The sequence below is a fragment of the Rhincodon typus genome, unplaced genomic scaffold (genome assembly GCF_021869965.1).
Source record: "Rhincodon typus isolate 14 unplaced genomic scaffold, sRhiTyp1.1 hic_rhity00004498, whole genome shotgun sequence".
Classification (NCBI taxonomy): Eukaryota; Metazoa; Chordata; class Chondrichthyes; order Orectolobiformes; family Rhincodontidae; genus Rhincodon; species Rhincodon typus.
Window position 1 is genome coordinate 1 of NW_025970136.1, and position 12,861 is coordinate 12,861.

The window sequence follows — 12,861 nt, forward strand, 5'->3', positions numbered from 1 at the left end:
GGGTAACCTTGCTGTTGCTGATATACAATAAGGGTGTCAAGAAGTGATGGAGGGACTGAGGTGGGAGCAAACTGGAGGAGCAGAGTAGCCTCCACATGGGCAGCTGGCAGCTTAAGGGCCTCCTCAGGAGGCGAGAGGACTTTGTGCTCGATGCCATTTGCTCTGGAGAGGGAGACGGTGTCTCCACAGGCTGAGTGTTGCCCTAGGACTCTGTCACAGAACAATGCCAGGAGCTGGAGCATGACCTATGACCTGAAGGAGTGGGTGGTTGCGGTCATTCTGAGGGTCTGCACACACCGACCGTGACGCCAATGCCAACCGTAAGATGGAACGTCAAGTTCCAGAAGTTGCATGAACCTCTTGGTCTGTGCATAAGAGAAAAGTATTACTCAGGCCATAGGTGGCCATCCAATCACAGTGTAGGATCTCTCTGTTGTCCCCCCTTGGATTGATATCTATCGGCTGTTATTGGCAGCGTTTATTTCAGGTCACATCACTTTACCTCGTTTCCCTGTGACGAAGTCAGTGCGGCACTCTGGGCAGTTGGCTAGGTGGCCCTAGGTGCAGGACTTGACAGACTATGGCATGTCACACTGTGAGCATCGTAATCACAAAGCAGTTGAGTTCACTCGGAGAATGGTATTCCAACAATGTACATGTGAGCTGTCATCGTGAGCACCGGGTCTGGGTGCTGCTAGAATTGGAGAGTCTAGAACCAGAGTCTGGATTCTCAGAATAAGGGATCATTCATCTCAGATAGAGAGGAAGAGGAATTTTTTTCCCTGAGGGGAGTGAATCTGTGGAATTCTTTACCACAGAGTGATGTCAAGGCTGGGTCATTGAGTTTATTTAAGGCTGAGATTGACAGATTTTTAATTAAATGAGGAAGTCAAGAGTTATGAGGAAAAGACAGGCAAGTAGAATTGAGGATGATCGGGTCAACCATGATCCCATTGAATGGCAGAGCACATTCAATGGGCTGAATGACCTACTTGTTCTCCTATGATTTATATTGTGTGTCATGTGTACCCTGAGGTGTGTTGGTTTGTGGCTGCTATCCCACAGCATACATGGCGAAGGGCATTTTCAGACTATCAATGCTTTACCGGGTGCACAGCTGGTATTGGCCAGGCAGCTTGGTGTACCACAGCAGGTGGTGAGAACACTTGTGCATAACCAGGGGGAGAATAGGACTAGTGCAGCATCTTAGAGGCTCGTGGTTCGTGAGGTGAATTTGAGGAGGGTGTGGCAGAAAACCCACTCAGCCCTCATGGAGAGAAATCCTCCATGAAACCCAACTAAAATGAAACTTCACTGAACTGAGTAAGATTCCAGTTGTAATGTAAAGGTCATCTTAGAAACATATCCATGGATGAGGGACTTTTGCCTCAATCACATGAAGGCTTATTAAACCTGGCGTCATATTCTGCAGGGAATAGTTAACAATGGGCTGTACAGCTGATGAGGATAACAATGAGATGCTGAAGAGATGATCAATGCAAAGATTTAAAGAAGACCTCAAGAGAAAATAGAGCCCAAACTATGACCATCAGCAACCAGCAGACTTAGTGGGAAGATCATACCACTTGAAGAAGGATATGCTGTGGGTCATGGGATCAAATCCTGCCAGAGCTGTTGGTGCCATTTCAACTTAATGAATGACATAGAAAATAGCAGCAGGAGTAGGCCATTCAGCCCTTTGAGCCTGTTCTGTCTTTTAAGATGATCATGGCTGATCATCCAATCATTTTCTCCCCACAACCTTTGGTCCTTTTTTCCCTAAGAATGATATTTAACTCCTTCATGACAACATTCAATGTTTTTGTCTCAACCACCTTCTGTGACAGTGATTTTCACAGGCTCCCCACTCTCTGTGTCAAGACATTTCTCATCTCAGTCCAAAATGGACTACCCTGTATCCTTTTACTGTGACCCCAGGTTCTGGATTCCCCAGTCATCAGGAAACCTGGAATTGAAAGCTCATCTCCGGGATGATGATCGTGAGAGCGTGCATTGACTGTTGTAAAAACCCATCTGGTTCAGTAATGCCCTTTTCGGGGGGAAATCTGATGTTCTTAACTGGTCTAGCCTACATGTAATTTCAGGGCCGCAACAACGTGATTGACTCTTAAATGCCTCTCAAATGTCCCAGCCATCCACACTATTGGAGGGAAATTGAGGCTGAACAACAAACGTTGGCTGGAATTAAAAAATATAATTATCCTAAGACAGCCAAAGCTAAGCAGCTTGACAGGGGTAAAAGCAGAGAAAATGTTTCCCCTCATGGGAGCGTCTCGGTCCAGAGGCACAGTCTCAGAATAAAGGGGCTCCAATTTAAGGCAGAGATGAGGGGGAATTTCTTCTCTCAGAGAGTTGAGAGTCTTTGTAACTCCTTCCCACAGAGAACTCGCGGCAGTCCTTTTGTATATTTAAGGCTGAGGTCGATAGATTCTTGATCAGTCAGGGAATCTAGGGTGATGGGGAAAAGGGCAGGAAAGTGGATGTGAGGAATATTGGATCATTCATGAGCCTATTGAATGGCAGAGCAGACTTGAGGGGCCAAACTGCTTGCTCCTGCTCCTGTTTCATATGGTCTTATTAAGCATTTCCTGATCTGAAAGTTTTTGCCTTGACTTGAATTCTCTTAGAAGGCATTCTGCTGTGGATTCAGTCAAATCAGCCTGATGTGGGAATTGTCACTGTAGAATTGTATGTGTTCTACAAGCCTTTGTGGTCCTGGTCACCATTAACCCCGTTTACCTTTCTGCTTTGAGACTTTTAAAAATTGAATAACTTGGTAAAACACAACAAGAAGTGGAAAAGGGAGAAATCTAAAACAATTTGAATAATTTTATTTCTTGTATTTAAAGTTTGAATAGTTACTCTTGCCCACTCCAGCTGATGATTCAGTCGCAGCTGGGACTGAGGGGCCGTACTCAGTGAAACGTATTTGACTCTATTGCAAGGTGTGAACAGCAAACACAGAGAATCAGACCAAGCAGGGATTGTGTTAGGAAGCAGAAGGAATCCAGGATTTACACTGGGCAGGGGGAGTTACATGAAACAAAAACTGAATACCGCAGATGCTGAAGATCTACAATAAAAACACAAAGTGCTGGAGAAACTCAGCAAGTCGAGCAGCAGAAATGGAGAAAGAAACAGAGTTAATGTTTTAAGAAGAAACATTAACACTGTCTTCCCCCCGCCCGCCACACACACTGCTAAACCTGCTGAATTTCTCTCACATTTTCTGTTTTTAGTGCGGAAATTCTTCCAGAAACAGGAAGCCCTAAACGGTGAGTCTGTCCCTGCCATATTCCCATTCCCCTTTCTGTATTTCTCTATTGCGCATAAATCCTGTTAAACTCTGGGATTTTCTCCTCTAGTTCATGGAGCTTTCTGTCAATTCGGGAATCACACAGCAATTCCTTATCGAAACTCTCCTTTTGGATGGTGTTGAAGAGTGCCTGGAGAAGGTCTTTGATCCCTTCTATCCCATAGAAGGCCTCCTCAGTGCTCTGTTCTTGTAACTGCTCCAGTGCACCCTGGAGCTTATTGAGGTAATACAGAATATCCTTCACCTTTCTCTGTGCATCGAAGAGCTCTTCTTTCTTTCTCTTCAATTCTACTGTCTCCTTCTCCCACTGACTCTCATATTCCACTCGCTTTTCTTTCAGATCCTTTATCTTTTCGTAACACTTTTCTAGTTTGCACTTCTCCTCATCACGTTCCTTCTCCAAATCTCCCTTGGTTTCTGTTGTAATTTTGATGATGTCCTCCCAACGCTTGATTTCCTTGGAAGTGCTGAGAACCATTGGGATTCCTACAAGAGAATGAATGTATGTTACACTGTGCAGAGTGAATGAAGGGTCTATGAAGTGATTTTACTGAGGTCAGCCACATGGATCTTTGGAATACGAGTCCCCTGATTGGGGCTGTTAATCTGATCCAATTAAGGAGCCTTGACTGACAGATAAAAACAGGCATTTCAGAGGAAGGGTCATGCGACCTGGAACGTTAACTCTGATTTTCTCTTCACAGATGCTGCCAGACCTGCTGAGCTTTTCCAGCAACTTTGTTTTTTGAGGTGTGTCAGACAGTCTGACACTCAGAGCTGGCTCTGAGGAAACTAGATCAGTGTCAAGGATTTTCTATGGGTAAGTAAAGGACAACTTTGTGATGGATACCAGCCTCTGTGGTGTTATTTCACTGGTGATGAGAGTAAACCACATTACTGAAGAAGCTCGTTTGCATGAGTAATCTTTGAATTTGGGTAAGCATTTCTGGCGGCATGCTTTTGTTTGGGAAGCTTGGCTCGTTTGACCCTGTCATCAAAGACTGGGCCCAGTGTATGCAAACAACGTATTCATTTTTCTGGGCAAATTACATTGGGGCAGATGAAAAGCAATAGCTAATTGTCCTGACAGCTGTGGACCCACAGCTTTTTTGGTCATAAGAAGCTTAATTTTCCCTGAGGCACCAGATACTAAAACCTGCCACTGGAACACCAGTCGAGTGAAAGCAATTGCATAGACTCACTCAGAATACATCCTGACCAGAGGGACTCCAGGTCAGCTCACAGCAAAACCCCAAAACAAAGCCAAGCCTCAACCAAACTGTTATGAAGTTGTGTAGAATAGTCATGAATTGGAAGGCAGGAAGCTAGAATGTATTTGTGAAAATATTAAGGGAGGAAAAAATGTGTGGTTCCTTTTAAAGACAGAGTGCTTTTCTAAGCTTGGAGATTTATAGAGAAAAATGTGTCTGTAAGCAGCTGTAGATTGCAGACGGTTCATCAATTGAAATGTACATCGAAGGATTATATTGTTAGCAGGCAAAGCAACATTTTTACGAAGAAAACAGGTTTTTGAATTTAGCCAATTAATTTAAGCCAAGCCCTAGATACTGAAAGCCAATTGAATTTAAATCTGCTGGTGTTGACAACCTGGGACCAATCCTGGAGTAAGAAATGGATGGGTCTTCAAGGGTATAAAAAAAACAGGGCATTTGGAAAATCAGCAGAGAGCAAACTGCCATCTGAAGCAAAAGCAAATCTGCCACCTGAGGCATAAATCTGGTTTTCACACAAAATCATTAAGCTCTTTAAAAAGCACCATCAAAGCTGCCACGGCATTTTTAGTTCAAAGTCCTCACAGAAGAAATTACAGAGAAAACCATAGAAAGAGAAGACGTTCCTGACTGATGATCAACAGAGAAGATGGAGCATTCCGGAAGACTAATTCTGTGCGAACTTGGAGAGATTAAGTTGTAATTTATTGTTGTCTTATTAATTGGGTTTATATAAGTGGGACTTGTGTGTATTTGAACAGCATTCCAGTAGAATTTAGTTCAGTTAGGGAATAGTTAGTAGTCAGAGGGCAATTGTTTGGTTTGTTGGTAAATCTGTTAATTTGCTCATGGTTAAGATAAATAAATAAATTGTTATTTGTTATTTATAGAGTTGATCAGGGATTTCCTTTCCTTTAACCATTAATTTAACAGGTTATGAGGGGAAAGCTGAGCTTCTCTGGGTGTTTCAGGGGTAATTATTAAAGGGGAAACCCCACTCCCATCACAACACATTGGGGTTAAAATGGTATAGGTCTAGACCCAAAACGTCAGCTTTCCTGCTCCTTTGATGCTGCTTGGCCTGCTGTGTTCATCCAGTTCTACACCTTGTTATCTTACAACACATTGGGGCTTGTGTTTCAGTCTAATTATCAGAGGGTTTCGATCAACATTCCCTCCCTAACAGTTAGCCCACAGCAAAATCCCAAAACAAAGCCAAGCTTCAGCCAAATGGTTAAAAGTTTCTTCAGAATCCAGGCCAGCAAGCCATTGTAGTAGCTGCTGGAATGTGGACTTGAGATGGTAAAGAAGTCTAACTAGACCTAAATTAAGTAAGAGAACTCATAGGCCGGTATCCAGGAGAGTGCACGCCCTGGGAAGTCCACCTACATCTGGTTTGGAACAGTTAAATTGCTCAGCAACATCCAAATCAGAACCAATAAAAATAAACGTCTGATTAAATGGTCACCCGGTTCTAATGGAGGTTGATATTGGTTGTGGCTGTATCAGTGATTACAGAACCAGACTTCACAAAATTCGCTCTGGACTCCAACACTTATATTTGCATAAGACCTTGTCTAGACTGAGAACCTATACCAGGCAGCCTTTACAGGTTAAGGGCACAACTTCAGTTCCAGTCTCTTACAAGAAGCAGCTGGTTCAGTTACCACTGATTGTATTATAAGGCTCAGGCCCAAGCTTGATGGGGTGGAATTGGTTGAGAATGATTGATTCACCTTGATTAGCTCAATATTTTTCGATCAGAAAATAGCTGCCTGAATGAAGTCTTAGTTAAATACTCAGCAGTTTTTCAGGAAAGTTGAGGGACTATCAAATGAGCCAAGGCTCCTTTACATGTTGACCAGGAAGCAATTCCAGGATTCTGCAAGACCCACCCAGTGCCAAAAGTAGAGGTGGAAATCAGGAGGCTAGAAAGTGAAGGAATAATCAAACCAGTCCAGTTTGCGGAATGGGCAATACCGGTCGTACCGATAATGAAGCCCGATGGGTTGGTTTGTCTTTGTGGGGATTTTAAACAAATGATAAATCACTTTTCGCAGCAGGATAGATACCCAATCCCTTGCATAGAGGATTTATACACAAAGCTGGCAGGGGTGGTGGGAACAGGCTCTGTCCTTCCCAAACATGAGCCACGTGTACTTGCAATTGCAGTCAGGTAAAGATTCCAAGAAATATGCAACAGGTATTACCCATAAGGGTTTGTACCAGAATATAAGACTGTCTTTTGGGGTATCACCAGTCTGTGCCATTTTTCAGTGGATGATGGAGAACATTTTATAAGGTCTACCCCAGGTCACCATTTATCTGGAAGATATGTTAATAACAAGGAAGACCAATAAAGAGCATTTAGAGAACTTAGACATAATCATTAGATGTTTCTCCCAGGTGGGCATATGTCTTAGAAGGGAAAAATGTATGTTCCAGGCATCTGAAGGGCTCTACTTGGGCTACAGAATTGATAAGTCTGGGTTACAACCATTGGAAGTTAAAGTAAGGGTAATCCAAGGCGCCCCGACTCCCACATCTGTTCCGGAGCTTTGGTCTTTCCTTGAGCTGGTGAATTAATACAGAAAGTTCATACGTAACCTGGCCTCCATTCTGGCACCTTTGCATCAACTTTTAAAAAGGGGTCAGCCTTGGAAATGGCCGTGTAGCCAAGCCATATCTTTCATGGAAATGAAGAAACAGCTATCATCCCCGAAGGTGTTGGTACACTATGATCCCAAGTCAGATCTGGTATTGCCATGCGATGCCTCCCCATCCGGCAATGGGTTAGTATTAACTCATAGGTGGCCCAATGGCGAGGAACGCCCAATAAAGTTTGCACCCAGGACTTTGGCTAATGTACAGCCCAGATAGAAAAAGAAGGCTTGGTTGTCACATTTGGAGTCAGGAAGTTCCACCAGTACTTTTACGGATGGATATTTGTAATAATAAGGGACCACAAACCCCTTCTAGGTCTACTGAAAGATGACAAGGCAGTGCCGCTGATAGCTTCAGGCTGGATTCAGCAGTGGGCTGTAATATTAAGTGCATATTAATACAGTTTGGAACACCATCCAGGAGGCCAAGTAGCAAATGCAGATGCATTGAGCTGCCTCCCGCTGGCAGATACACCACCAGTGGTACCGCTACTGGAAGAGTCCGTAATAGTTTTACATTTTCTGCACACACTTCCAGTCACAGCTGACAATATCAGAATTTGGTCACAGAAAGCTCCAGTCCTTGCAAAACTGAAACAGCTGGTGGTGATGGGGGAAACCAAAGGGATGTCGCAACCAAAATTGAAACCTTTTTAGACCCGGAGAGACCAGATCACCAGGCATATTATTATTGGAGAGCAAGAGTGATTGTGCCGAGCAAAGGTCACAATGAGGAACTGGATGAACTCCGCCAAGATCATCTAGGCATGTCCAAAATGAACATGCCAGTGAGAGGTTCTGTCTGGTGGCCAGGATTTGATGCTGACATAGCTGCATTGGTGGGGCAGTGCCCAGAGTGTCAACAAGGACTAAAATTACTGCCAGCTGCTCCCCTACATTCACGGGAATGACTATGTAAACCCTGGACTCGGTTACACATTGACTACGCAGGTCCCTTCATGGGCTCAATGTTCTTAGTCATTGTAGATGACCAACTCAAAGTGGCTGAACATGCATGGAGTTCATTTGTCAAACATGGGAACAACGATAGAAAAACTGTGAGCATCTTTTGTAATGCATGGACCCCCGGATGTGTTGGTTACAGATAACAGGACATTGTTTGCCAGCAAGAAATTTGAGTATTTCCTAAAGTTGAATGGGATTCAACAGAGAAGGACAGCTCCATACCATCTATTGTCCAATGGTCTGGCAGAACGAGCAGTCCAAACTTTGGAGGTAACTTAAAGAAACAGCCTACAGCTTCACTAGATACGAAACTGTCCCAGGTCCTATTTGATTATAGGACCACCCCTGATGCAAGTACAGGGATAGCTCCAGCAGAGTTGCTAATTGGGGAAAGACTCTGCACCAGGTTAAACCTGGTCTTTCTGGACCTGGGGGGTGTGGGGGGAGGGGATTGTGGTGGGTGAAGGAGGAGGGTGAAAAAGCAGCAGCAATGCCAGTGTCGACCACCAGCCAAGTGATGGTGTCAGTTTATTACAGGGGACAAACTCTACAGTAGGAACCATGCGAACGGCCCTGGATAAGAGGCTTGCTTGACTCAAGGTCGGGTCCCATGACGTATAAAGTCTGGCTAGGTGAGACAGCCCTGAACAAGCAGGTGGACCATATGAAAGCTGCAAACTCGAAGATGGTGGGGGTTCTAATTGTGCCTGGCTCCTCGGAACAGCTGGAACAGTTGGAAAGGCTTTTTAGAGTCCATGGTTCTCTCTCTCCAAGCATTGAAGAGACTCTGAATCTGAGATAGACATAGTGGATCTCACTGCATCAACACCTTTGTGCCAGAAGAAGAGAGTGAATTTCTCCATAGGCACTCTGGGCACAAGAGGCGAGCTCCTTTATGTTAGATACTGGCTGTATCCAACTCAGAGCTGGAGAAGCTGACCCGGTGCTAAAACAACCCAGGAGGTGCTGTAAGGAAAAGGACCGGCCCATGTCTTCACACTCATTGGGAGAGGGATGTAGTGATTGTAACAAGATCAGCCAGATAAACCTCATAGAACATAAGTTCCCTGACTGCGACTGTTCATCTGGTTTATTCAGCCCTGGCAGATAAAATGAGGAGTGTCAGACAGTCTGACACTCTGAGAGCTGGCTCTGAGGAAGCCAGATTAGTGTTAAGGACTCGCCACGTGTAAATAAAGGGTGACTTGGTGACGGGATACCAGCCTCTGTGGAGTTATTTAAGCCTATGTTTCTTTCTAAGGCCTGTGTACATGGATTGTGTTTCTACCCCTTTCCTGGCCTGTATTTCTGCACTCAGACATATCTGAAGCTCTTCTGCATTGGGGCTTGTGTTTCTGCATTGGGGCTTCAGGACTCCAGACCCAGCTAACTGGCCCATAGCACACAGGAAATATGTCTAATGATTCATCCTTCAGCCGTTCATGTTGCCACATTTAGAGTTACAGAGTCATACAGCACGGAAATAGACCCTTTGGTCCAACTAGTCCATGCCAACCATGTTCCCTAACTAAACTAGTCCCACCTGCCTGCCTTTGGCCCATATCCCTCCAAACCTTTCCTATTCATGTACCTATCCAAATGTCAAAAGAACAAGGAACAAAAGAGAAGTACGTCACAGGAACAGGCCCTTTGGCCCTCCAAGCCTGTGCCAATCATCATGCCCCGACTAAACTGAAATACAAACCTTCTGCCCTTGTATGGTCCATATCCCTCTATTCCCTCCCTATTCATGTAACCATCCAGAAGTCTCTTAAATGTCACCAATGTGCCTGCTTCCACCACCTCCTCTGGCAGTGCATTCCAGGCTCCTGCCACTCTCTGCGTGAAAAATTTTCCTCGTACATCTCCTTTAAACTTTTCCCCCCCTCACCTTGAACCTGTGCCCCGTTGTAATTGAAACTTCAACCCTGGGAAAAAGCCTCTGACTATCCACCTCATTTATGCCTCTCGTAATTTTGTAGACCTTTATCAGGTGTCCTTTCAGCCTCTGTCTTTCCAGTGAAAATAATCCTAGTCGTTGTAACCTTTCCTCATAGCCACTGCCCTCAAGACTGGGCAACATCCTGGTGAACCTTCTCTGCACTCTCTCCAAAGCTTCCACATCCTTCTGGTAATGCGGTAACCAAAACTGCACACAATACTCCAAATGCAGCCTAACATGGGTTTTATATAGCTGCAACATGGTTTGCCAACTCTTGTACTCCATGCCCTGACCAATGAAGGCAAGAATGCCATATGCCTTCTTAATCACTTTGGCCACCTGTGTTGCCACTTTTAGGGAACCGTGGACCTGCATGCCCAGATCCATCTGTATGTTAATGTTCCTATGAGTTCTGCCGTTTACAGTACAATTCACACTTAAATTTGATCCTCCAAAATGCATCACCTCGCATTTTTCTGTTGCACCCTTTTAAATGTTGCAACTGTACTTACATCTACCATTTCTTCTGGCAATTCATTCCACACATGAGCCACTCTTCATGTGAAAAAGTTGCCCCTCAGGTCCTTTTTTCAATCTTTTTCTTCTCGACTTAAACCTGTGCCCTCCAGTTTTAGACTCCCCTACCTTGAGGCAAAGACTTTTATTGTTCATTTTAGGATTTTATAATATCTATCTATATCAGCGCTGAAGCTCCTACGCTTAAGAGAAAAAAAAGTCCCAGCCTATCCTTATAACTCAAACCCTCCATTCTTGGCACCCAGGTGAATCTTTTCTGAACCCTCTCCAGTTTAATAATATCCTTTCTATAACAGGGTGACCAGAACTGCACACATAGAACATAGAACATAGAACATTACAGCGCAGTACAGGCCCTTCGGCCCTCGATGTTGCGCTGACCTGTGAAACCAATCTGAAGCCCATCTAACCTAAACTATTCCATTATCATCCATATGTTTATCCAATGACCATTAAATGCCCTTAAAGTTGGCAAGTCTACTACTTTTGCAGGCAGGGCAGTCCACGCCCTTACTACTCTCTGAGTAAAGAACCTATCTCTGACATCTGTCCTATATCTATCACCCCTCAATTTAAAGCTATGTCCCCTCGTGCTAGCCATCACCAGCCGAGGAAAAAGACTCCCACTGTCCACACAGTTCTCCAAAAGAGGCCCTGCACAACCTCAACAGGATGTCACAACTCCTATAGTCAATGGTATACGCAATGGAGGCAAGCATGCTAAAGACCTTCTTAACCAGCCTGTCTGCCTCTGATGGAACTTCCAAAGAATTATGTACCTGAATTGCTAGGTCTCTCTGTTCGATGACATGACCGAGGGCCCTACCCTTTACTGCATAATTCCACATTCTATTTGTCAAGTTCCTGTTCTCAGAAGCTGAGTTTATTTCCGATTGGTGTTGCCCCATGTTCAGTGTGAGGTATCTGTGAGCACATTGTTAATTCAGCTGCACAGACTCAAATGCAGACAGATAGTGACCAACTTGAGGATAGAATCAGCTGAAAGAACATCAGAGACATTCAAAACAACTAACCTCCAGGTCCACACAAAATATCAGCCTTTGTTCCCAACTCACTCTGACTCCCTCCTTAACCGTTCTCACTCTCACTCCCTGAGTGACCGGTCACTCTTACTCCCTCAGTAACCTATTTCGCACTCACTCCCTCAGTGACTGGTCAGTCAGTCAGTCACTCTCACTCCCTTTGAGACCAATCACACTCTCTCTCTCAGTAACTTACCCCCACCCATTATTATTCCTCCCTCGCTGCATGTTCACTTTTCCCTCTGAATGACTCTCCGCAGTTACCTGAATAGTAATAGTAGTCAGAACCTTCAAAATTTGAGACTGATGGGAGTTTGTGAGTTCGCTGACTCTAGATTGTTCCTCACAAAAGCTTCCAAAGAGACTGTGTCAGAGAATGAGGAGCGAGATCATTACCCACACAGTGGGACTCGTCACATGAACTGGAGGGAGCTAGTGAAAGGGAAGGATTTGTACGGAATGATCTGTGAACTTACCAATGAAGGGGATGATGAGCAGACCATAGCCTATGTTACGAACAGTTTCTTTCTCTGCTTTCTTCGCATTAGCTCTGTCCTGAGTTTCTGTCGTGTGCAATAATTGAGTTTGGGAATGATGAAGTTCATCTCTGGTCTTGTCTTTCTCATTTTTCACTGCTATTAATTGCTTGTTCACATCCTCCAAGTGCTTTCTCAAGCTTACTATTTCAGTCTCCGGATTCTCTGATGCCATATCTTCGATCTTGTGATCCACACCATCTCTGATCTCTTTGCATTTTCGCACTGAGTTCTGAATTTCTGTGTGAGCCAATTCCACCTCAGATCTGAATCTTCTCTCCTCTGTGTCACTGAGAGTTTTGTCACAAGCACGAATGACAATATCAGCGAGAGTCACGACTGATGTTAATGTGTCTAAATAATGCGGTAAGACTCGCTTCTTGAAATTGTTCTTGTCCATTTCTATGGTTGTGGCTGGTATAGAGCGTGAGTGAAGATGTCAGTGGGCACTGTGCAGAGCTCCAGCAGGGTCTTGACGGGCTGTTAACTGGTGAGAAGTGAACGAAATTTCTCTCTGTCTCGTTCTGAAAGCCAACAGCTCAAGCAATGAGTGACAGAGCAGGATGTGGTGGAGCTGCTCTTATACTGGGCTCTGGGAGGAGTGT

General features: G+C 44.5%; 1 protein-coding gene across 1 annotated transcript; it reads right to left on the minus strand.

Moving 5' to 3' along the window:
- Positions 1–2,826: 2,826 nt before the first annotated feature.
- On the minus strand, positions 2,827–12,838 carry LOC109922480 (nucleoprotein TPR-like). The gene is made up of 2 exons (XM_020522528.2): positions 12,197–12,838; positions 2,827–3,823 (listed from the first exon to the last, which is right to left on the minus strand). Exons 1-2 carry the CDS (start codon positions 12,654–12,656, stop codon positions 3,342–3,344), a joined length of 942 nt encoding a protein of 313 aa, XP_020378117.2. The 5' UTR covers positions 12,657–12,838; the 3' UTR covers positions 2,827–3,341.
- Positions 12,839–12,861: the final 23 nt, after the last annotated feature.